This window comes from Crocodylus siamensis, chromosome 2 (assembly GCF_052110815.1).
Source record: "Crocodylus siamensis isolate JL-2025a chromosome 2, ASM5211081v1, whole genome shotgun sequence".
NCBI classification, from domain to species: Eukaryota; Metazoa; Chordata; order Crocodylia; family Crocodylidae; genus Crocodylus; species Crocodylus siamensis.
In genome coordinates this window covers 12803862-12829563 of record NC_143396.1, presented here as the reverse complement: position 1 = coordinate 12829563, position 25702 = coordinate 12803862, and the positions used below count along the sequence as shown (strand labels likewise).

The 25702-nt window shown below is 48.6% G+C and overlaps 1 protein-coding gene across 1 annotated transcript; it reads left to right on the top strand.

Moving 5' to 3' along the window:
- The first annotated feature begins 3075 nt into the window (after positions 1-3075).
- Positions 3076-25682, top strand: LOC149869964 (histamine H2 receptor-like). Its single transcript, XM_090035323.1, has 5 exons — positions 3076-3244; positions 13753-13878; positions 13993-14281; positions 19478-19654; positions 21629-25682. The coding sequence occupies exons 3-5, from the start codon at positions 14010-14012 to the stop codon at positions 22305-22307; spliced, it is 1128 nt and encodes a 375-aa protein (XP_089891449.1). The 5' UTR covers positions 3076-3244; positions 13753-13878; positions 13993-14009; the 3' UTR covers positions 22308-25682.
- Positions 25683-25702: the final 20 nt, after the last annotated feature.

Sequence of the window (25702 nt, the reverse complement as noted above, 5' to 3'; positions counted from 1 at the left end):
ACGTTCAGCTCTGTGAACAATATGCGCCCCTGGAGCTTTCGTCCAAGCAAGGTTGTCCCATGTTCCCCCATTCCCTCAGTTAATCATTCATCCTTTCCAGGATGGGAGAGGAGGCAGACGGGTCTGTAGAGGTGCAAAGTCCCCAACAGTAGGTTAGAGATTGCAGCAAGGGAGAGATCCAAATTCCTAGCATGTATAAAAGCAAGTAACAGAATATTTGAGCAATTGAGGCAGGAGGCCGAGCAGAGGAAGCAGGGTCATGCCAGGCATTGTGGCACACGATGGGGTGTGAATTGGCCTCCCTGTATAGTGTGATTTTTTGTAGAGTGCAAGTTGGCAACGGTGGGGATCAATAGGCAAGAGTATAATTTGGTGAGGATCTGGGTGGTGGTGGCCAAGGATGGTTTTCATTATTGGCATGAGGTTAGACAAGAATGCCAGTCACAGTGGGGGTAGGTGGCAGTCATGAGGGCATGAGAAGATGGGAGCTGACAGAGCAGGCACAGGGCACGGAGTGCTGGGTCTCCGCTGTGACTATCAGTAATTAGCTGGGTATGGTCACAGTTAGATCCTGCAATGGGGGAAATTCCTTCCCTGGGCTTGACTGACTAGGGCCAGGAAAGAACTGAGGGTCTGGGTGAGGGGCAATTCCCTGAGGCAGGTTTGTGACTGGGGCCTGGGAACAGAAAGAGCACAGTGGTCCTTGCCTCTTTTTGGCCTAAGAGGTTATTAGGCAGAATTCAGAGTCAGGATTCAGTTGCCCTGATTAGGAGGAACCTCCCCCCCCACCACCACCAAGGATGGCATTAAGGATCTTTTCTGCAGTTCTGTTCATTTGAAAGAGGGCACACAGCCCTGTTTTACCCAGAACACAAGTGGAATCAGACAGCGGGAGATGCTCTCAGCCTCTTCTCAGCCAGCACTCAGCCCAAAAGCTCTCTCCCCAGACTGTTCTTGAAGCCACTTTTCCTGAGCCATGCCCTCTGCTCTCTGGTGCTTCACATAGACACACTGCTCCACACTGAGCACTCGCCCGCCCCTGGGTATACCCGCTGGGGGGCATGACTTCTGAGGAGAGGCTGAGGGAACTGGGTTTATTTGGTTTGGAGAAGAGATACTGAGGGGGGATTGAATAGCAGCCTTCAGCTCCCTGAGACGGGGTTTGAAAGAGGATGGAGCTGGGCTGTTCTCAGCAGTGGCAGATGAGAGGACAAGGAGCAATGGTCTCAAGTTGCAGCAAGGGAAATTGAGCTTAGATATTAGGAAAAGCTTTCTCATGAGGAGGGTGGTAAAGCACTGGAATGGGTTACCTGGAAAGGCTGTGAAAGCTCCATCCTTGGAGGTTTTTAAGAGCCGGCGCAACAAAGCCCTGCCTGGGATCATCTAGTTGGGGATGGTTCTGCCTTGAGCAGGGGGTTGGACTAGATGATCCCCTGAGGTTCCTCCCAACCCTCATTTTCTATGCATCCATGATCCGCAGCCCTCTTCTAGATCCGCCTGTGACCACGTGGGTAAGTTGTACCCCAGCCTCACTTTCAGGCAAGGCCTCCAGGCCAGCTTCCCATTCCAAAAAAAGGGCTTGTTTGCTTTTCAATTTTCTGCAGCATGAAAGGCATCACTGACAATCCCTCGATTTGAGGATGATCTCTCCTGAAACTCAATGATGGTCTTGAGATGACTTAAGAGTCCAAACCTTGAGCCACCAATCTGTCCACAGAAGGTGCTGATCTTTCCACAGGGGAAAGCAGGTTGCAGGCTGGGATCCCCGTTCTTGTCCTTCGCGTTTCCTCCACGCTCTCATCTCACCTCCAAGCAAGCTGCTACTTGGTTGAAGTTGTGACTCTTTCCTACTCTTTCCTGCCACAGCAGGGGGTCGGACTAGATGATGTACTCAGGTCCCTTCTGACCCTAGAAACTAAGAAACTTATTCGAGTGGGTCAGCAGCCAGCTCCTCCCAACTCTTGATGTTGGCATCTGTTCTCTTAACACGTCCTTGCAGCGCATCCTCTGGCTGCCACCGATGACTGTGAAGCTGCCGCTGAGCTGGGCCTACTCACAAAAGTTATAAAACGAAATATTGATGCCATTGTACAGTGCAAGAAGATGTAAGTTTGCGGCTGGACCTTCTGAAAAGAAATAAAGAGGCATCACTTCCAGCTTATCTTACTATGCCTATGATGATTTTAAGCAGGCTCCTGTGTGTCAGGTATGTGACTGTGTGAAATGTCTACCCTTGATTAATTATTGTAGGAACTATTTCTTTGCAATTAACTTGCGTCTCTGTGCAGGAAGAGACAGACTCCACCTGGGGTTTGATAGGTGTCTTCTGATTTACTCTTGTTTTGCCTCAGCCGTTCCCTTGATCTTCCAAGGACGGCTCTTCAGAAACGTGGTGCTTCTCCTGGTTGTTAATCCATTTCTCCACGTGTCCCAGCTCAGTAGAAATTCATAACTTCCTGTTCCTGAGGAAGTCCATCAAAATTGGGACTTTCTGATAACCCACAACGAACCGTTTTGAGTCACAGGATTTTCCTGGTAATAGTTATTGCTTGGGTTTCCCTCTTGATTTCCACAAGCTGCAAGAACGCTTTGAAGGTGCTGAGCTGCAAGGCTTTGCCCCGAAGGGAGCAGCTAACGGGGTTTCTAGAGGACCGAAGCGGCTAGCAGGGCGCGCTTCACAAGTGCCACATCCCTCAGCGCAACGCCCGGAGCCAGGCCGGAGAAGCTGCCAAGGCCGAGACTGCCTCAGTACGCCCGGCCAGTGAGACGCTCCTGCTTTTGCAGCGAAACCTACTGGACTTCGCTTCGCTCCGGGCCCGTTGGACAGCAAGGCCTTGCTGTGGCTCGGTCGCCCCGACTCCCGCTTCCCGGCGGGGGGCGAGGAGACCTCGGGCCGTCGCTGAGCGGGCAGGCGAGCGCTTGCCTGGGGGGAGAGTGCGTGACGCCTGCGGGTCCCGCGCGGCCGCCCCGCCGCGCCGCGCCGTGGCGCGGAGGCTTTTCCCGGGCCGTTGGCGGTGACGCCCCTCCGGGCGGGTGAGGCGACGGGGGCGGGGCTCCGGCGGGGGCGGGGCGGGGCGGGGCGGCGCTGCCGGAGCCCGGGCGCGGGGCCCCAGGCGGGGCTGACCCGAGCCCCGGGCCGGTGCCTCGCCCGCCTGGAGTGCCCGAGCCGGGACGCGGGGGAGAGCTGGTCCATCCCGGCACAGCCGTCTGGGTCCGGCGGTCCGTGCGCGCTTCTCGTCCCGCCGTAAGTCTGAGCCTACAACAGCGGCTGGCTTAGCCCGGGGCGGGGATCTTCAGCCCGGGGTCTGTACGGAGGGACAGGCGCCTTGTCCTGCTGTGAGACCTGATGAAATATCTGAGTTTATAGACATAGAGCTGGCTTATCCCAGGACAGCGATCTTTAGCCTGGGATCCGTATAGGGGGACAGGTGTCTTGTCCTGCTGTGAGACTTGATGAAATGTCTTAGTTTATAAAAGCAGGGCTGGTTTATCCCGGGACAGAGCTCTTTAGCCTGGGATCCTGCAGAGGCACGGGCTCCTTGTCTTGCTGTAAATCTGCATGAAGTATCTGAGTCTGTACAACGGGGCTGGTTTATCCGGGGACAAGGATCTTTAGCCTGGGATCCTTATAGAGGGACAGGTGTCTTGTCCTGCTGTGAGACTTGATGAAATATCTGCGTTTATAGAGATAGAGCTGGTTTATCCTGGGACAGGGACTTTTAGCCTGGGATCTTGTAGAGGCACGGGCTTCTTGTCTTAAGACTTCATGAAATATCTGAGCCTATAAAAACAGACCTGGGCTGTCCCTAGGCAGAGATCTTTATCCTGGGATCTTACAGAGGTACAGGCTTCTTGTCCTGCTGTGAGACTTCATGAAATATCTGCGTTTATAGAAACAGAGCTGGGTTATCCCAGGACAGAGATTTCTAGCCTGGGATCCTACAGACATACACACTCTCCTTGCAGAGGTGGCCTTAGGGTTGTTGGGCCCTGGGCAAGAGAGGCATTTGGGGCCCCTTAGAGGCTTAATTTTGATGACCAGTAAGCAAGTCGGACGTTTTCAGTTTCAGTTGTACTTTAGCCTGTCCATGAAACTGCCATGAAAATATCTTAATACAGTATTGATAATACAAATGTTTGGTTTAATTAATTTTTATTATAACTGGAGTGGAGAATATTACAAAATTTTGGGGCCCTGGCAGTCGCCTGGTTTGCCCTCCCCTGAGGCTGCTACTGCTCCTCGTCCCAATCTGAATTTTGCCCCAGGACAATCCAGGCTAATTCGAGGTTGTTGCCATGCAAGCTGTTTGTATGAACAATTGTCCCAGTGTGTTTTCATGCTGATCAATACCCAGGACAGCCCTGGATTAAGCCAGGACGAAACCAATCCTCTTTTTTTAGCCTTTGTGTCTGCTTTACAAGTCGGGAGGTGACAGGTAGCACATGGACCTGCCCTGAGTTCCCAGGTTAAGTTGAAGCAGTTCTTCTCCCAGCACCAAGGATGTGAGTGCCCCTGGGACCAGGGAGCGCTTGGCTGGGTGTGTGAGTAGCCATGTGTGGCCCCAGCTGAGAAGGGGACCCTTGTGCTATGGCTGGAAAGGTCATCTGGGCGAGAGGTGGTGGATTTTGAGGTATCTGCTCAGTTATCTGTCAGCTGCTCCTTGACTTGGGAACTGGAAAGTGTGACTGGAAGAAAAGAGAGGTCTGAAATCTGATGCAGCTCTCAACCCCCTCAGTCATTAGGGCATCAGTTCCCAGTCTGTGCCACGTGTACCACCAGTGGTACGCAGACAACCTGTTAGTGGTACGTGTTAACAGATTTATTATAATTACTTTATATGACAAAAATTGGCCAGTGGTACTTAAGGTTGGATTGTTTTAAACTGGTAGTGCGCAATCTGTCGGAGCTTGGGAACTGCTGCATTAGGGCATTTTAATTAACCATTCCTCAGGCGGTACTGGCAGGAGCTCTAGTGTCTCCAGGCAGCAGCTCTGCACCTTTTCCCATGTTCCCTGTGACTTACACTGGCTGTTATTTGGTCTTTTCAGGTGAACTTTGAAGTATTGGCTTGAAACTAAAAAGAGTCTAAAAACAGTGGTTCTTGAATGTTTTAAACCAGGACCCATTTGTAAACATCGATGGCCAGTCCTGAGGCAGTGCCCCTCACTCCCGACCCGCTGTCCCCACCCCAGGCCCCAGGTCCCCACTGTGTGGAGCAAGGGGTGGGTGTAGGGGGCGAGGGGAGCCCCAAGCAGCCCCTCGCAGGCTGGAGCTCTGCCAGCCTTCAAGGGAAAAGCCACCATTTCCCACATTTTTCTCCTTTAAAGAAGAATCCACTTTTAAAGTTTGTTGATCCATTTTTAACATTTGTTCGTGGCCCTTTCATATATTCTTGTGACCCACTTTTGAGTTGCAACCCATGGGTTGAGAAATGGGTCTAAATGGCTTTGAGTCCTGGCTGGGAGAGAGACTGACTGGTGCTCTCTGCAGGCGATGCTGTGGTGGCTGTGGTTTGGGGAGGCAGTGCATTTTGTGTCAGCGAGTTGTTAGCATGGAGGGTCTAAGCCTGACTTTTGCAGGCACAGTGACTTTGCCCAGTTTGAGACCCCTGAATAGGCTTGACTATAGAAAATGCAGAGTACATGCTCCACCAAATATCTGGGCCCTTTTAGGTGTCTCCAGCTGGGCATCCACAGACAGTAGTCCCATTTGGAAGTGTGGGTGTTAGGTCTGGGTGTTGCTCCTGCCCTCGGCTGTTTTGCTGGACCTGGGTGTAAGAACACCCTGCAGAAGCCCTACATTTTATAGTGTTTGGCACGGGGGGAGGAATTGATCTTTTTTTTGTGCTTGGGAATGGTTTTGGCAGGAGGGAAAAACAACATTTTTGAGGGCTATCTCTGCTGCTTTGTAGGTGTGGGGCTGGCTGGAGATGGGAGGGGGAGTTTTGATTTGATATATGATACGTGAGTGCATGCTTCTGTGAAGCCAGTAGGCACTGCCTCTCCTCTCACTCACACGGGGATGTCACCTGTGCAGTTCTGATTCGCAGTGGCAGCAGCAGGCAGGATCCAGCTCAGTGGGCTTAGAGAAGTACAGCTATTTTTCCAGCCACCTGCATTGCTCCTTTTGGTAAGATGGCAGACTGGTGAGTTGGCATCCCCTTGTCTAAACAGCTGAAGAGTGGGACGGCTACATCCAAGCTCCAAAATCTGCTTGGCGTGGGCGGGAGCGCCTTCTCCTTCCATCTTGGCTTCTGCTGGTGCTGCTGCCAAGGTCTAGTGCCCGGAGGGAGAGAGAGCAGCATTGCTACATCCCAGCCTCCACCCTCTGATAGCTCCCAGCTGCTTCCTCAGGTTGGGCACTTGTGAAAAACTTCATCTCTTTTCCTTTGGGATCCTTACAGGTACCAGAGAAGAATATTGCTGGTATAGTATTTCTGGCATGGGAGCCCCTTAAGGACCCATGAAGGGTCAGGGCCTCGTTGTTACAGGCACACACGCTGTAAAAGACCATCCTCTTGCCAAGAAACTTACCCTCCAAATAGGAAAGGGAGACCAAGGTTGGGCAGAGAAGCAGAAAGGAAGGTGTAGTGATTTAAAGTATGTTTGGTAGAACAGCCTCTGATACATGCATTTCATTCACAGCAGATCCTTGGGGTGGCAGCAGGCTTGCAGTCTGATATTAGCCTGCACCAGCATAGTACAAAAGTGCAGAGCGCTGGAAAAAATAGCAGCCACTGAGCTTACCAAACAGCACACAGCCTTGGACACGTTTCAATCCGCGACAAGACAATTCTAGGAAAAAGAAGAATGCATTTCTTAGAATCCCGAGGAAGCAAAATTACTCACTCAGAGGTGCTAATGCTAAAACTTGTATTCAGTCGGTTCGGTAGGTGGCAGAGGTTGACAGCAGATGTGTTGCTAGTCTTACGCCTTTTGTAAGGTTTGTAGTGAATGGAGCCATCAGTGCTGAAACCATGGTGCTTTTCTTTTCTCTCTTTTCATCAAAAGGCATCAATTTAGACATAAAATCAACCTTTCTTTTGGGGTTGGTTTGTTTGCTTGTTAAATAGGTTGGGCAAAATCCTGCTTCTACTTGCAGCAGTGTAAATCCAAGGAAACTACTGAAGTTGGTGGAGTTATTCCAGTCAGTGGGCATGTCTACACAAGACGCTTCATGCCCATTGGACTAATTCTACTGTGCATTAGCACAGCTGGCCAAAACTATGCTAATGCACAGTAGATTAGTCCAATGGGCATTTAGCGTCACTTAGAAAGTGTTCATCTGTGCTACAATGCACAGTAGCGCCGATTAGTAACACATTGTTAGTATCTGTTATTGTAGATACTAAACTTAATGCACCATAATTACAGCACATTATTGAATGTGTGGATGTGCTGAGTGATTCTTAATCAGGAAGTTGTGTAGTATTAGCACTGTGAGGTGTGCAGGCACCTGCACATGATCACAAGATAACCCCAGAGATTTCAAACAGGAATCCAGACAGCCAGAAGCGTTCTGACCTGCGGTGGTCTTGCTGAGTTCCTTGCAACAGAGGAATTGTTTATTCATAGATTCGTAGATGTTTGGGTCAGAAGAGACCTCAGTAGATCATCAAATCCGACCCCCTGCCTGGACAGGAAAGAGCGCTGAGGTCAGATGACCCCAGCCAGGTGCCTATCCAGCCTTCTCTTAAAGGCCACCAAGTACTATTTTTCTGTAGTCAAAAAAGGAGTGAAAGCTATAAAGTGGCACTTTCTGAAGGGTGCCTTGAGTCTAAAAGGTTAACCACTGGTCTAGATCTATGCTATACAGAGAGGACAGAATCTAGCTCACCAAATCTTAAAATGGTGGCGGTGGAGTCTGTATGGCTAAAGAATATCAGTGTAACCTAGAGACATCTTCCCATCACAGAGTCTGATTCCACCGACTAACTTTTTGAGAGAAAACTCAACCCAGGGAATGGAGTTGATTTTTCCCTGGAAACATTAAGGTAGCCCCCTTCCACACCAATAATCATCCCTCGGTGGGGCAGAACAGGCACTGCTGGTTAGGAGCGTCACCTGGATGTAGTCATTCAGGGCGTAGGGGGTCACAGCCTAGGGGAGCAGGAACAAGCAGGCCATGCTGCTGAGGTCTACAAGGGACATAGGCTGTCACCTTGGGTAGCACCGTTGCGCAGGTGTGGGGGTGTAGGAAGAGGAAACAAGGATCCAAACTGGTGTCACTATATCTAAGGTATCTGGAATAGGCGAAAGTCAGGAGAAAAGGACGTTGAGGGATTGGGATCACAAATCAAGGTGTGGGGGAGGACTGGATCTGGACTGGTGTCACTGGACAGGAGGTCTGGAGTAGGCGTCTGAGTGTACAGTACTAGAACATGGGTGAAAGCCTAACTAAACCACAAGCTGGTTCTCCGAGGGTGGGGCTCTGGAGCACAAGGGCCAAGGAGCCAGCAAGGCAGCCTGGAAGCACAGGGACCTGGGCTGGAGTCTGGAACCAGGGACAGATGGGCAGGAACTAGGATGAAGTCAGGAAACAGGACCAAGGGCACAGGAAACCAGGAGCAAGGAGTCAGAAGCCCAAAGCTAGGCGGGGAGGTATCCATCTTGCTGAGTAGTCTGTTGGGCATTGAAAGGGCTGATGCTTAAAAGCAGGCCACTGGGACCAGGCAGGGGGAGTTAAGCCACTAGTAGCCAAGTCACTTTGGTAGCCAGGGCCAACTGGTGGCAAGCCTGCTGCCCTGGCCCATGACACTCCTTAGCAGAAAGAGGAGGAAAGAGGTGATGGCTGACCAGGTATAGACAAAAAAAAAAGGGCGAAGACTCCTAGTCTGTGGGATTTCTCTTCCATGATCAAAATATATGATGCTACTGGTTTTCAGTACGGCACACTAATGTGTCTGCACCTCTAGCATAACGGGGGGGAAGAGCACCCCCTTGGAGCCCAAAGGCCCTCCTGAGCCTAATGTCCCATAGGAGTCCCATGGTTAAGTGACATAAGTCTGTGTAGTTGCCAGCACAGGAGGGAATGATGCAGCTACCTTCGGCTCCCCAGCCTTAATAACCAGGGACCCATTTACAGCTGGGTTAACCGGAGGGGCAGGGGGTGGTGGTGAGGGAGGGCATTCGGCACACTTCCAGCATGGAGCCCAAACTTGCATTTGGGCTTGTAGTGAGCTGTCTTGCCTCCTGCACTCTAGCTCCCAAATGAAGCCATCTCCTTTCAGCAGCCTTTCCCAGGTCAAAGAATGACAGCATCATCTTCTGCTCAGCATACCAGACTGCAGTGGTATCATGATTGAAGACATCTTAATGGACCACTTCCCTCTGCTTGTTAGCGTGTGGGACTCCAGGGTGTATCATTTTGCAATCACCTCACTCTCCAGCATTTGACTGGAAGAAGCCTAATGAGCCGTGTCGTTTTAGACCACTCAAGGTGATTCGCTGGCACTGCAGCAAAGCGTCAGGTTTGGCCAGTTGAGTCTATAGAGATGATTTTAATGGCTGTATCAAATGTACACTCTTAGCTTGGGACTGTAATGTCAGTCTGCCTGGATTCAAATTAGAACAGCACCAGGTTGCTACCAACCTATTTCAGATATATCTATATTAGCACTTTCACATACTACATCACTTTTATATACCATGCAATGGTCCTTGTACCCACAGGGAGAAAGTCATGTTTTCTTAACATCTGACTTGTGTTTATATTTAGTCTTAAAAGACATAGTTCTTATATAATTTTTTGCAGAGTCCAGACCTAATGTACATCCCCCTCTCTCCCCTCTAAAAAGTATAACAGTGGGTGTGTCTACATGAGATGCTTTACTGCTCAGTAGTGTACTTTACTACACAGTAAGTGTGTATCTACATATGCACACACTTAGTGCACAGTAAACTTCACTAATCATAAGTAAATTTGCTACCTGCAAATGCAAGTAGCAAATTTGCTTGCAATTACTTACTGCGCAGTAGTGCTTCTGTAGGTGCCTGACCGGGAACAAATCTGCCCCTGGTTAGCTGCCCACCAGGGGACTGGAGATTGTTCCTAAGCACCAGGAGCTTCCTGCTGCTGGGGCGGGCTCTGCCCCTGGAGCCCAGGTGGGGATTATGTCCTCCTGCCCAGGTAGTAGAGAGCTCCAAGCCCCCTGCTCGGAGATTGCAATCAGGGAGTGGGGGCTGGGAGATCCTGATAGTGGGGCTGATACTGGGAGGTCCTTACCTCCCAGCCTGACCTTCACAGTCATGGGACCAGCCCTGGGAGATCCTTATCCACAACTGTGGGCTGGGGCTGGGAGCTGAGGATCTCCCAGCACAGGTCCCATGACTGCAGAGTTGGTGCTGGACATAGGGGTCTCCCAGCCCCCCACTCCCTGATTGTGATGGCAAAGCTGGGGCTGGGAGATAAGCAGGGAGAGAGCCTGTCCCCACCCACCTCCACGATCACAGAGCTGGACAGGGAACAGGCTCCCCAGCCCTCACTCCACGATCATGGAGTGGGGGCTGGGAACTGTTCTGGTCAGGGGTAGCTCCCAGCCCTGTGACCCAATTGGGTGATAGAGGCACAGGGCTTGGAAAGAGCTGCAGGGCTGAGGTAGGTCCCAGACCCCTGCTCTGATCTGCTGGTGGGGCAGTTAGTAGCAACCTAGCTGCTAGGTGTTCCACTGGAGGATTGGGGCAGGGGGCTGGGATCTGACCCTCCCCTGAAGCTCTTTTCAAGTCCTCTGCCCCGATCAGGGATCCTGGGCCAGGACCTCCCTGTTGCCAGGCCAGGGGGACACTGTTCCTGCCCCAACAGCAGGCAGCCCCTGGGGGGAAGGATGCAATGTCCCAACCCCAGCCAGGAGACAGCTCCCTGCTCCCTGCCAGCCCCTGGACTGGCACCCAGGAGGAGCCTAGAGCTCCCCCTGGTGGCAGCAGAGGCCCATTGCAGGGCCCCAGGAAGCAGGAGAAGTTTGCTGCCATTAGCAGCAAATCTGCTCTTACTTCCCTGCATGTGTAGCATTCCCTGCCTGGGAGCATTTACTTGCAAGTATTTTGCTCACATGTAAACTGTTCCTGCATCAAATGCATGTGTAGATACACCCTGTGTGAGAAATAAATGATTCACTTGATGGTGCTACATTTTAATTAGTTTAATTCTGCATGGTAGAAAAGACACTGCTAAAGTAGCTGCTGATGCATTGAGGCTGGAAATTAGAAGAAGGTTTCTTGTTTTTCAAGGCAAGAGATCTTGGAATAACCTTCCAATGAGAGTAGTGGGGCAAAGTTCCAATTAGTGTTAAGATGGAGCTTGGCTTACCTACAAAGGTGATTGTGTGATGTGTTTGCCACTAGTAGCAGGGTGTGGAGTCTCTTATCTAGAAGGTTTCCTCCACTCCTACCTTCTTAGCCAGGGACAGGGTCTGACTCAGTCCCCTTAGTTCCTCAGCGTATGCTGTCATGAGTAGAATTGGTTGAAAAAAATTGATAGTACTATTTGTGGATGTCAGGATGGCTGAGTGGTCTAAGGTGCCAGACTCAAAACTTTGTTTTCCCTTCTAATGGGTGTTCTGGTTTCTGCTTGGAGGTGTGTGTTCAGATCCCACTTCTGACAAACCTTTATGAACGTGAGCCTTCATTGTGATGCTGTAGCTAGTAAAGCAAGTAAAACGTTGGCTTGCATCCATAGATGCTTCTCGAGCAAATCCTAGGACGTCATTCTCCCCTTGTACTTGGCCTTGGTGAGGCCGCAGCTGGAGTACTGCATCCAGTTTTGGGCTCCACAATTCAAAAAGGGTGTGGAGAAGCTTGAGAAAGTCCAGAGAAGAGCCACGCGCAAGATCAGAGGTCAGGAAAACAGACCTTATAACGAGAGGCTGAGAGTCATGGGACTCTTCATCCTGGAAAAGCACAGGATCAGGGGGACCTAGTGGCTACCTATAAGTTTATCAGGGGTGGCCACCAGTATCTGGGGGAACATCTGTTCACCAGAGCCCCCCAAGGGATGACAAGGTCAAACGGTTACAAACTCCTGCACAACTGTTTCAGGCTGGACATAAAGAAGAATTTCTCTACTGTCCAAGCCCCAAGGTCTGGAATAGACTGCTGCTGGAGGTGGTTCAAGCACCTACTTTGAATGCCTTCAAGAGAAATTTGGATGTCTATCTTGCTGGGATCCTATGATCCCTGCTGACTTCCTGCTCTTCAGGTGGCGGGGCTGGACTCAAAGATCTTCTGAGGTCTCTTCCAGCCCAAATGTCTATGAAATCTGTGAAATTTCCTGTTAGAAAATACAGGTTCATAGGAATCATTTTTTTTCACAGAATCACATCTGTTTCCACCAAATCCTCAGTGGAAAAGGCAGGGTAAAGATGCAATAGACCGAAGTTAGTCTACAAGGTACATAACAGGTTTCAGCAGCCTGACCTGCCTTCTCCTTATTCCCTGACTCTCAGCTGTAGTGTGGACCCTTGCTCCCCTGAGCTTGCCTGCTCCTGATCCCCTGGCTTGACCTCCCCTATGCCCTCAACATGATGGCTGAACGTGAAGCTCCAGCCTTCTGCCTCACTGCTCAGTGCAAAGGTGCTGCTGAGTGGTTTTTGACTCTCATTTTTATTTCAACAGGCTCAAAAATCATACTCAGGAATTTGGGGTTGGAATGTTTGTCCATAGGAGAAGTATCAGTTTTTCAAAACAGGACAAAAATCTATTCAATTTTAGGATTCAGACAGCACTGCCATAGGTGCAGGATTCCTACCACCCCTCAGCTCTTGGGAGCTGGTTCCTCTGCATGCCTGACTACTGGGACAGCTGGTTTCATGGGCTGTCTGACACCTGGAAGCTGCCTTTGGAGTTGGATGCGAGAGTCCCTGCTCCCAAGTTGCAAGAGTCTCTCCGTTGCTAGAGTGGCCAAAGTTTCCGGCTCCAAGAGGTGGAATCCTGTTTTAAAAGGATTAGAAATATTTCATTTTAAAATTTGACATTTTTGGTCATTCTGTTTTGTAAGGAATTGTTTTTTTCATTCCAAGTTGGAGTAAAAATGGCATCACCTTCTTCTGCCTGACTCAGCTTGCTAGTTTTGATAAGGTGTGTGCTTTTTTTTTTTTTTTTTTTTTTTTTTTAAAGTTTTGGCTCTCTTTTTCATTTTACTTCATTTTGGCTTCATCATTAGTATAGTGACTTTATGTAGGTTGCCTCATCATCAGGGAAATAACGATTCCCTGTTTCTGAATCAAGCAGTTTTTGGAATTTCTTTCCGTAGCGAATTTCAACTTCTTATTCTGATAAAGAATGAAAAAAAACCTTATTTTTTCAAAATTTCTCTCAGAATGGAAATTCCATATTTGGGCTAACTTAAATCACCCTTTTGTGGGGAAAGGGGGCAACAGTCATTTTGACCATGACTAGAAGCTGAACTAGGGAGCTCTAGATACTTGTATGAACTTTTCAAGCTGGAGCTAAAGAAACAAGTCCCATGGTTGTGAATATCCTCTTTGAATTGCCTACAGAGGAGGACGCACAGTTATGCTGAACAGAGAGCTACATAAGTATAGAGCCAATGCAGAAAACATTGCCTGCCTATAGGATGAAAAAAGATAAAAATAAGACAATATTTTTCTTGCCCATCACAATGTTTCGCTTTAGGTGAGGGGGGCATTTTGCAAAGCTGCTTTAAAGCTAGTTGCTCATGGCTGGCTTGCTTTCCCAGCTCTCGGTGCTTTCTCCCCAGCATCAGGCTTCACTTAACGATGTGCTTTTCATTCACAGGAGAGCTGGTAATTGTCACGATGGAGTTCAGTCGGTGCAGGTGCCTTTGTAATGTTCCCATCGGGATTACAAACACTCCTTACGAATTGGCAACAATGACACCGTGATGGCAGATTACGCAGCAGGGTGCGTGGGTTTCCTCTTATGTGAATGAAGCATAATTATTGTTTCCTGCTTCCCTTTCATCAACCCGGACTTCATTTTTGCTTTAAAGGTCTTGTTCCCTCATCTCTGCTCTAGGTCTCAGTGGTCAGAAGATGCCGGTGGACAAAAATGCATCTTTGCTCTCTAACTTCTCCTCCGTGGCCTCCTCCTTGGTCACAGCAGATGGCAACTGGACTGGGATCGGTCTCCAGGAAGTGGCTGTTGGCTTGATCCTAACCCTGATCGATGTGATCACTTTGCTGGGGAATATGGTGGTGTTTATCTGCCCCGTGGTGGAGAAGAGGCTACGCACTGTCACTTACATGTTCATTATGTCCTTGGCCATGGCAGATTTCCTTGTGGCTTGTCTGGTCATGCCTTTTAGGTAAGAGCTCCCGGTGAGGTTAGATCTGATTTCCATGTACCAGTATGATGCCCATTGTGACACCGTACATAGCACATACTATGTGAGCCAATAAAGTCTAATGACTTACGGTACCTGGGACGTACATGTGTCTCAGTTGCCCCACCTAGAACATGGGAATTAATGATGCTTACGCCCAGAGACCATTCATCTGTTTCTTGGGCAGTTAAACCCAAGACAACCACAGAAGTCAGCAGGAGTTTTAGGGGCCTAAGGAATACAAGACCAGGCCTGCACTTCATCCCACCAACAAATGTAATCATTGTTTCTCAGTGGCGTAACTAGAAGGGGGTGGGCAGGGCACCCGCCCTGGGGGCTGCCTGGAAGGGGCACCAGAACGGAGGCTTCCCAGGAAGTCTGTGCTACAGTGGTGACTGCAACAGTTGGGTCTAGGGACCCTGTTGCACCTACCTGCTGCAGCGGGTGGTCCTTTGGCCACCAGGTTCCCCCCTCCCATTGCCACCAGCAGCGGCAATCAGCAGCCATTGGTGGTGAGGAAAGTGGTGGTGGCAGCTGCAGTGGGGGAACGTGAGTGTCCACTAGGTTTGGGAAATGGTGGCCCAGGGCATAAGCTTTGCTAGTTAAACCTCTCGTGTTTCCAATCAGACTGGAGCTGCTGTTAAAGTAAAGCCATGGGCCAGCTCATTTTCTTATTTCTGAAACCGATAGCAACTCTTCTGAATCAGTGAAGTTCATAGATTCATAGATGCTAGGGTCGGAAGGGACCTCAACGGATCATCAAGTCTGGCCCCCTGCCTGGGCAGGAAAGAGTGCTGGGGTCAGATGACCCCAACCAGATACCTATCCAAAACCAGTTAAACCAGTCTAAAATCATTGTGAGAACAGAATGTGACCCCGCAGAATTTAGAAAAACTACTTACCTGTTTAACGGCACCTGGAGTCTTACATCTGAAATGCAATTGCAAAGATTACCTTGTTCTCTTTATTTTTATCTGAACAGCAGCAGCTTTTGCATTTCTTTTGACTCAATCCAAATGCCTCTGGATTTTGGAGGAGGGTGACTGGCAGGTTTTTTTTTTGTTTTTGCCAAAGAACTATTTTACCTCTGTCACTTATTGACGTAAAAGGATAATCTCTGTAACTTCCAACTGTCTGGATCGCCGAGTGCTGATTTATATATTGAAGATTTAGGGAGTCTTGTTCTATTTAAAGCTGTCTGCAGTGAGAAGGCAAATGAGAACTGTTTCATTTAAGGGATTTCTTTTCCTTGTATTTAATCTGCGCTTTTGCTGGTGGTGACGAATTCAGGGTTATAACTATTGACACCAGGCTAAAAGATTAAGCAGGGACAAAGCCAATAACTGTAAATCTTTTGAGCCCTTTTCTGAAAATGGCAGCATTTCCCTGCCTCTGGGGTGTGTTGGGAGGATAAATCTTTTTGCAGTACACTCTGGCTGCTCTGGTGATGTGTTTAAAATAGCCATAAAACTGCCCTTAGTGGCTTATTATATTGGAAATGGAGATGATTTGGGTCATCACAGTGACACAGCCACAGCCTGAGAGTGAATTTGATCTTTTAATTTAAGTTTAAACCCTGATTATGTAAGAATTAAGGTGCCAATGTATGACAGTAATAGTGTGTTGGAAGGTCACTAAAGATGGAAACAAAACCTTGCTTTTGGAGGAAAGCGAAACATGCCTTTTACAACGGCAATGTCTGCCTCTTCTAGTTCGAAAACTTTCAGTTCAGGCTCCAAAATCATCCTTGACTCTGCTCCTGGATCCTCATCCACCTTTCACTGTTGCCTGTTGCTATGCAAGCTTGTTTCTGCTTTGTTGAGTATAGGAAGTCCTACAGCATAACCTGTTTATAACATGATTGTTCACGTCCAGTCATTGAACTCATGGGGCCATTGCCAGCGACTTCCCTAGGAGTTGTATCTGGGGATCTGTATCCGCTGCACAGATGTCTTTGTTGTGCATTGAAGTGGGAGAATTGTCATGGTATGTTGGGATAGAGACTGTGTGCCAGACAGGGACCACAGATGTGTCAGCAGCCAATTCATCCCAGACTGAAGACGGCCAGATGCTGGGGACACTGGCTGGAAGAACAGGAACCCGTAGATGAGACAGATGGAGAGACGCCAGCTTTAGGGGTTCTGCCAAGGCTTAGATGTGAGCGAGATGCCAAGCTGTCCAGCTCTGTCTAGTCATGTCCAGAAGTGGTTCAGATGGAGAAAATCTGAATGCTGAAAACTTAGGGTCCTTCAGATTCCAGGTGCCTCCGCGGGTAGGCAGCACCTGACATGGAGATTTCAGTATTGAAAGTGTGGACGTGGTTGGAGTTTAAATACCTACATCCTTTTGTGGATGTGGGTTTGTGCCTCAGCTTTCGAACTGTAAAATGCGGGTAGCAGCACCTTCCTGCCTCTCAATGTGGTACAGTCTGGGAGATACTCCGATAATATGCCAACAAGGGCCATCAAAAAATCAATGTATGTGTACAACACCGCACGGTGAGGGCTTGATCCTGACTGACAGCTCTAGATGGGTCTGCAACATATGCTGTGCCCTTAGTATACATAGCTTTCTGCAGTGTTAGAGCAATCATAGTCTTGAAAAGTACCTGTCATTTGTAGTAGTTAATTAGACCCAAACCAGACGTTATGGGGGAAAAAAGCACCCCCAAGAATTGTATCCCTCTCTGCTTTCTGGAGGGCAGTGCCGAGGGAACTGCCATGGTTTGTGTAGCTGCTCCAGTCTTAGTGCAAAGTGATCATGGAGCTGTATAGTTTCAAGGTAGAAGAGAATTAAGCCTCACACAAGTAGGTAATTGTTTGCCTTCCCATAAAATCAGTCCAAGAGTTATTTCAGGAGCACTGAAGGAGTTATATAAAACTGGTAAAAGTAGGAAGAAGTAAATTGCATGCAGTCAAGAGCTATAGCAACAGCATATGGTACTTAACCCTTCATATTCCTGCCATCAGCAGGAAGGTACCTTCCTTACTGGTCAGCAGGGATCCTGGTTTTCTCTATGTAAAAATTGCAAATTCTCTGATTAAACCCCCCCAAAAATGTGTTTTTCCACTGTTAAATTTAAATGCCTCTATCTATCTATCTATCTACATATAGATAAATAGATATAAGTATCAGTTGAACACAATGTTTTATTAATATATTTACAATTTTAAAACAATCTGGAAGCCTACTAGTGCCTGAATAATAAATAGTAACAATAATATTACTATATTATTTACTATAGTAACATCAATTCTAAATACCTATACATTTTGGCATTAGATTTTGGGTTTTTTATCGTGGAAAATCAGAGCTCTCCCTGCCTGCTTTGCTCACTAGGATGAGAGTTCAGATGCAGCTGTCCTGCCCACACTGCTTTGTGGCACTGAGTGTTTATTGATGTGTCAGTGCTCTGCCCATGCCATTGCCCCTCACTCCAAAGCCAGAGCCCCCAGGCCTGCTGGTGCCTCTCCCTCTCCACCAACAGCCCCGCCAACCCAGCCGGAGGGGGTCCCCATCTGCCAGGGCTGTAGGGCCATGGACCTGGGTCTGCAGCCCCCTACCCCCTGCAGCAGCACCCGAGCCCTAGTTGCCGCCTGCAGGAGGCAGCAGCAGGTGCTGTGGCAGAGCGGAGTGCAGATCCTCGCTCCCCCCTGGGCAGCACGGCCCATCCGGGGCAAGGGGCAGAGGCAAGCTGCCCTCCCTGCAGCCCTTCCCTGGGGCCTCGGCCCAGCAGCTGGGACCCGGCACAGCAGGGCAGAGCAGGGCTGGGTGGGGAAGCTCAGTGCTGCCACTGGGAGCTCTGCGCTGCCCTGGCACAACTCTGTACCACCACCCCTGCTGCTGCCAGGTGGGCAGGGGGCACCTTGCCATGGTAACACACAAGTCCTAGTGGTGGCAACGAGCTCCCCCACCCAGTCCCACTCTGCCATGCCGGGTCCTGCCCACTGGGCTGCAGAGGCCCCAGGGGAGGGCTGCACAGCAGGGAGTCCAAACCCATGGAGGGCAGCCTGCACTTGATCCCACCTCATGTACAAATCTGGGGGACACATGCCCCCCCATGCCCCTCCTGGGAGTGAGCACAGCAGCAGGGAGCCAGCTGCATTCCCCACAACAAGCTCCCTGAGGCTCCATCCTGTTGTCCACCCAGGCCCTCTCGCTGTGCATGATGACCCTGGGCCCCACGTGCTACCCAAGCGGGGCAGCACCCATAGCCCCATCACTATGGGGGCTTCAATTCCACCCCACCCCACTGCCAGACTTACTTGCAGGGGCTGCCTGGTGGCCATGTGCATGTACATGCGCATGTACACATGGCACTCCCTGCCTGACTGCCCTCCTCCTGCTGCCTCCAGCCCCTTGCAGGCTGGGACTCTGCCTGCCTGCATGGGGAAACCCACCGCTTCCCACGTTTCTCTTCTAAAGGAGAAAACCTGGGTTTTCCTCCTTAAAATGAGAACATCCAGGTTTTACCATATTTTTCCATGGTGAACAGAAAGCCTGGATCCCTACTGGTCAGTCTTTTGTTACAGCTCCCTTGACTTTACTGGCAATGATTTGATATAGGGATACATTTTTCACAGATGTACTTGCCTCAGCAGACCATTTAGTGTGCTAATTCAGTGATGCTAAACATTTTGGCCAGATAGGCAGTGTCTGGTCTGTCCATGAGCTGGATCCAGGCTGTGATCCTGATCTGGCATCTGGAGTGATCATGGTGGGCTCCCATCCAGCTGTGAGGGAGGGAGGGATGGAGGGAAGGGGCAGCCTGGCCTCACCCAGCCCTGCGGGGGAGAGGGGGAATGGCCCAGCCAGGAGGGGTGAAGGTGGAGGATGGGCATGGTCTTGTCTCAACCCACCAGGTGGAGACTGTGTTAATTACTACTGCTCCCGTGACACCAAATGTCCTGATCTGTAGAGGGCCTCGTGGGCCAGATACCATGACTCTGGAGGTCATATTTGTCTCACGAGCTAGAGGTTGAGCACCCGTGTGCTAAACAATGAGAACGGGCCTTATAGTTTGAATTTTGTCATGTGGGACCTCTGCTTCAGTACCTCACCAGCTAGGCTTGGCAGTCACGTTGCTCTTGAGTAAGCAGTCTTTGAAAGCAAATAAGCATCCTTCCTGGATATCTATCTAACCATGCTCTTTGTGCATCCTCACCACCCCCTCCCCAGTATAATTTATGAGGTGACAGGGATGTGGCTGTTCGGGAAGCTGTTCTGCAAAGTGTGGATCTCCTTTGATGTCATGTTCTGCACGGCGTCCATCGTTACCTTGTGCTTTATCAGCCTGGATCGATATTGCTCCGTGGTGACCCCCTACCATTATTTGAAGAGAATGTCACGTGGCAGGTGAGTGGACTGACTCCTCTAATGACTGTGGAGAGGAGAGGAGGCTCCAGGCTCTGACAGATGCTCACAGCTGCCAGGGTTTAATGACTGGCAACTAAAATGTTGCTGGGTGTTTAACACAGCCAGAGGAGTGCCTCTGATCTTATGATTCAAATAGGAACTGAGCATTGCAGATGACAAAACAGAAGAATTCAAAGGTGAGGATGGAGATGAAGGATGGTCCCGTGTTTAGATGCTGGCTGGGGGCTTAGGCTCAATTCTTTACTCTTCCATTGACTCGTGCACTGTTGGGCAAGTCATTTGGGGTACGGGCACACGAATGTGGACTTGCTGTAGAGTATGAGAGGTGGAGCCTTACTGCCACTGCCTGTGTGTACTCTTACCCTGTACTAAGTGGAAGCTACACTGCAGCAGCTTAGTCCTTGATGAGAGACGGTAAGAATGCACACATGGGCAGTTGCTGCAGACGAGCAGCCGATGTGCAGCGAATCCTGCCTCCCTTTCACCCTGTGGTATATTGTTTTATATCTCATTATGCCTCTGATACTCATCTCTTAAGCTGAGGATAAGAGCACTTCTCCGTGTTTGGCTAAATACATTAACGTAAGCGTGGAAGCACTTGGGTATTACGGTAATGCAAGCTGTGCTAGCATGTACGAGATCAGCACTCAGGCCAATGGCCTCAATAACATTTCATTTATAACCACGCCCAGTCAGGCTCCTCTGAAGTGCCCGACCCCTTCCACATTCTCCCTCAGCTGTCTGATCCACATTCAGCATGGACCATGGCAGCCCCCAATAAGCTATTTGCAGCCAGCTCTCAAAATCGGATCAATAGAGACAAAAGGATGTTTGCACCGCTTAGTGCCTCTGTGCTGCACTATTTTTTTTTTCTTCTGAGGATGATCCAGGGGAAAGCTGCATGAAGATGCACATCCCACCTAGCCTGGGTGTCCTTCTGTGGATGCCTCTTTTGAATTCATGGACATGTTTAAAAATGTAATTGGCTCACAGTAAATTTCCATCTGTGATACCTGCCCCCAGGCACAAGAGACACCCTGCATGCCCTTTGCATTTCGGGAGGGAACTGCATGAAAGAGGAAATAACCCCCAGAAAAATGTAGGTAGTGGTACCGTCACTCTCCTGATCTAGTAGGACCACCAACACAGCAATTAGCTTTAAATTCCCATGGCAGCTCCATAGACAAGGACTGCTGAATGGGGAGAGCAGGAGTACACACCTTCCTAATGCCCTGGCCCTGCCATCTTGCAGTCAGTCAGTTTGTACTTGCCTCTGCAGCAGGATTAGCAGTACAGCTGGTAGCAGGACTCGTGTTGTTTTTTTATTTTATTTTTAAAATCATTTACATGTAGAATGGGAACTGGGGGGTCACTCCAGGCTCTTGGTAAACTGAGGCAAAGGGTCATAAGACTTTTTGAGGACATTTTCACTGCAGTCACAGCCTTGCCTGCACCTCACGTGGACCAAACCAAGCTAGCTTTGAACTAGCTGGCTGTGGTATTGCTGCCACATAAGACTTCAGTGCTGCCTAACCCCTCCTCTTCCCAGCTCTGTGTGCATGTGTGTACACCTGTGTGTTCAAGGGAGGGGTGGAGGGATAAGGGGGAAACCCTAAATGAGCACCATATTGCTATGGTACATAGACTGCTATAATACCAGGGTTAACCTGTTTAAAACTAGTTCAGTACAGCTACAGAGGGTGTAGCTGCTGCAGTGTAGACAAATCAGCTAGCCGATATCATCCTGTATCTAAGCCCTAGATCCAAATGCAACAAGCTTTGGAGATGCTCTTGGTTGGTGCTAAATACTGCAAAGGCGGCTTCTCTCTTCTTTACCTCTTCAAAGCTCTCCAAGGCCACTGACTGATGATACCCTCCAGGGTGCCCATGGAGATTAAACTGTTACCTTTCAAATAAGAACTCACTTGTGCCCTTGTGGTCTTCCATTCCTAGGTGCATTGCGATGACCTGCATGGTCTGGGTGTACTCCTCCCTCATTTCCTTTCTACCCATCATGCAAGGCTGGAATGAGATCCCTGGTGTAGATTTTGATGCTGGCAGAGAGTGCATCTTTGTCACCAACTGGACTTTTGCCATCGTCGCTTCTGCCCTGGCCTTTTTTGTCCCCTTCATGGTCATGTGCAGCATGTATTTCTTCATCTATCGAGCGTCACGGCTCAAAGCTACCCGCATAGTCTCGCAGGCCCTTGAGATTCACTACCACCCCAAAAGCAAGCGGCCGAACAACCTACAGCTGGAGAACAAAGCCACTCGGACAATTAGCATCATCATCTCGGTCTTTATACTGTGCTGGTTACCATACTTTGTCCTGAATGTATGGCTAGCTGCTAAAGGGGCTGATTCCACCAGCTCAGTCCTGGCTGATACCTTTAAGATCATAACTTGGCTGGGTTATTGCAATTCTACCATTAACCCCATGCTCTATGCTTTCCTGAATCGGGACTTCCAGCGGGCTCTGAAGAAGCTACTTTTCTGCAGGCGCAGGTCTCAGGTGGACATTGGAGAAGATATGGTTTCAATAGCCACCTTTACTAAGACTGCTCAGGACCTGGATTACAGCATTAAAGTGCCATTGCCTTCTGGAACCCTGAAAAACAAGACAAAACAGTAAGAGGTCCAAGCTGTTTATTGCAGGATGTGACCAAAAGCAGGCAGAGTGACTGGAGAGCATTTGGGGGGGAAACTTATTCACTGAACTATTTTCATTTTTGGGTGCATATTACAAATCAACTAGCTTTGATTTGTGTGAAATGCAAGGCATGATAAAGCCATTGTTATTTCATATTCTTTTGTGTTTAGAGCAAAACTAGTAGCACATGGGAAAACAGGAAGAGACCCTGGCCTCCCCGCTACTGTCCATAACCAATTGGGCTATTTTTAATTAAAAACGACTATTCATAAAAATAACAAATTGTTGGTCTTCCATGGAGTTTCTTCTGGGTGTTATTCTAGGTCTTTATTAAGGATTTGGATGTCAAAAGAGAACTCCCTGATGAAAGGTCCAGATGGCAAAACTCAAAACACTTGGGAGGACAGGATTTGAATTAAAAAGAATCTCCATAGATTGGAAAACTAGATAAGATTTCATAGACATTAGGGCTGGAAGGGACCTCGGAAGATCATTGAGTCCAGCACTCCACCCAAAGGGCAGGAAGTCAGCTGGGGTCATAAGGATGAATTTGGCGAAGACAAATGTAAGGTGCTACATCTACAGGAGAAAAACAGAATGCAAAAGTCCAGAATGGGAAATAACTGGCTAGGCAACAGTGGTGCTGAGAAGGATCTGAAGGTTTTGGTGGATCACAGATTCAACTTGAGTCAGCAATGTGATGCAGTGAGCTTAAAAAAAAATGGATTAACAAGCATTGTACAGAAGACACAAGGGGTGATTGCACCACTCCGCTTAGTGTTGGTTAGGCCTCAGCTAGAATATTGGGGGCAGTTCTGGGCTCCACATTTTAAGGATGTGGAGAAACTAGAGAGGATCCAGAGGCAGGTGATGATGATAAAGGGGTTGAAATGTAAATCATACCTGATTCTTTCCCATCTGTCTTCATGCATTTAATTGGAGGAGACTAAGGGTTGGGCACTGGGTAGCAATTTTGAAATATCTGAAAGACTACTGCAAGTGGGAGGACACAAAGCAATGTGTTGAAACTGCAGTAAGAGATTTGGATGAAATCGGGAAGGAGAAACCCTCCCTAACTGTAAGAAGAATAGGAAATGGAACAAGTGGCCCAGGGAACTTGTGGGATCTCTCTCATTCGAGGTTTGCAAGAGCATTTGTCTGGGATGGCTTAGGAATAGCACATTTGTGCAGCAGGTTGGACTAGCTGACCCTTGAGGTCTTTTCCAACCCTACAATTCCTTGACTCTTCCTACAAAAGTGGGGGCATCTACACATGCACTTTACTATGGGGGTGACTAATTAGCTTTATGATAAAGTATCACCATCTATACATACAGCATTATTAGGCCAGAGTAAACTAATTAACTCTGCTGTAGGATAGTACTGCCCGATACATGTACTATCCTATGGTGGGGTAATTTAGTGCATCACAACACACATGTAGATGGTGACTGGGGATGGCTGGGGCACGAGTGTGCTACAATGTGGGGATCTGTCTGCTGGCTAGCCCTACACTGGAGCACGCTCATACCACAGCAAGTGCCTCCGCAGTATGTTGAGCTGGGCAGAGCAGCTCTGTTCTGGTTGGCTGACCCCTACCCCCACAGGCTCCCTGCCAGCCAGGGCTGCACCGCTCAACATGCTGCAGTTCAGGTCTCGTGTAACTGTCGTGCCCAGGAGTAGTAAATTCTGGCATGAACTGCACTGGAGTTCATTTGGGAGTACTAATTTCACATGTGGATGCACTCAGTGATGCCTTCACATAGAAAAAGACTTGATAAAACCAATATGAATTGTGTTGTTTTTAGCTTGGGCATGTACTTGCACTGAATATGGATGGAACAGCACATGCACCTCACAGCAAGTCAGTACAGCCCACATTCTGCAAAATCCACTTGATTCAGTTTTTCAATGCAACTGAACTCGTGTCAGAGCGCATACACGGGGTTTTGCAGGATTTAGTCCTGAGTGAAATCTGTTCCAGTGCAGAAAGCCAGTACACACACCAGGAACTGCTTCCAACAACTTGAGCAGTGACTAGGTCTGAGGCCATCTCCGCACAAGAGTGAATTTTACCCCAGTTGTCTTCTGATGTATAAAGTTGAAAACTATAAACTTTCAAAACTCAGTTGAAAACTGGAGGATACCAGAGCCATGCTTCATAAGGAAGGCATATAGGTAGGGGAAATGGTCTTAATGTACAGGAATTGTGTATTCTCTTTGTAAATATGAACCATTAGCAACTCCCGGCATTGTTCTTCTGCGCTGTCTCTGAGGAGACTTGTCATGTTTAATATGTAAATAGAACTTACCATGCCCCCAGACCTTTGGCAGGCAATTTACACACAGAAGAGATGCGAGAAAACCAGAGTAAGATAAAATATTCTTCTAGGAAACTTCTACAGCATGTCACTGAGGATATTCAAAAGTGTGTAAGAGAGACCAGACAGGCAAATGAGAAATGCAAGATAGCAGTTCTAACACATTACAGAACCACTGGTATGGAAAGATGCAGCTACCAAATTATAAAGAGTATTTAAGTTGACCAGACTTGGACAGTAACAAAATCTTGCTGGTATGAGGACTGAAACATGCTGGTGATCACAAACAGCTAAGTGAACCTTCCCCCATGCACTTACTAGCTGGATCTGAGGGAAGACCACACATCTGTTTCACTGTGCTACCCCTGCTACAGACCTTCCTGAATCTAACTTCAGTTCAGCAAAGCTAAACCCTGAAAGCAAACTGGCTTCACTGGACAAGCCCACTGTCCAAAACACTTTCAAGCCACAAAAGAAGAAAAGCCATTTACTTTGCTGTTGCCATTGTATACAATTGCAGAATTTGGACGTTGCAGGCAGTTGGGTTCAATCTCAACATGTTTCTAGCCATACAATATAGTGACATGATGAGAGAACATAACTAGTGCTATTTTATTTTTTTGGAGAGAAAGAGAGAGGGAAGAAGTCCTCAGTCCAGGACCAAGATTTCAAAACCGTACCAAACAAACCTGCAAGTTACTGAAATGGGGTGGAAAAATGCATCAGCAAGTTCAGGTATGGATGCTGCTCTGATCTTCAACAAAGCTCAAGAGATGGTCTTCAAGCTTCCATAACCAACTCATTCACAAACTCAGACCAAAAATCAAGTCCCTCTCTCCCCCAACTCTCTTCTTTTCCCTTAGTATCTCAGGCACAATTTAAAGGGCCATCTCAATCTTAAAAACATTAGTTTGCACTGGGCCAAATCTGATTATTTTAAACTTGGCAGAAAAGCTAAGTAAGATACAGGAATCATCTTTTTGTCCTTTTCAAACCATGTATACCTGCTATTTGTGGTGTCTGTTGTGTATAATTTTTGATTTTTTTTTTTTTAAG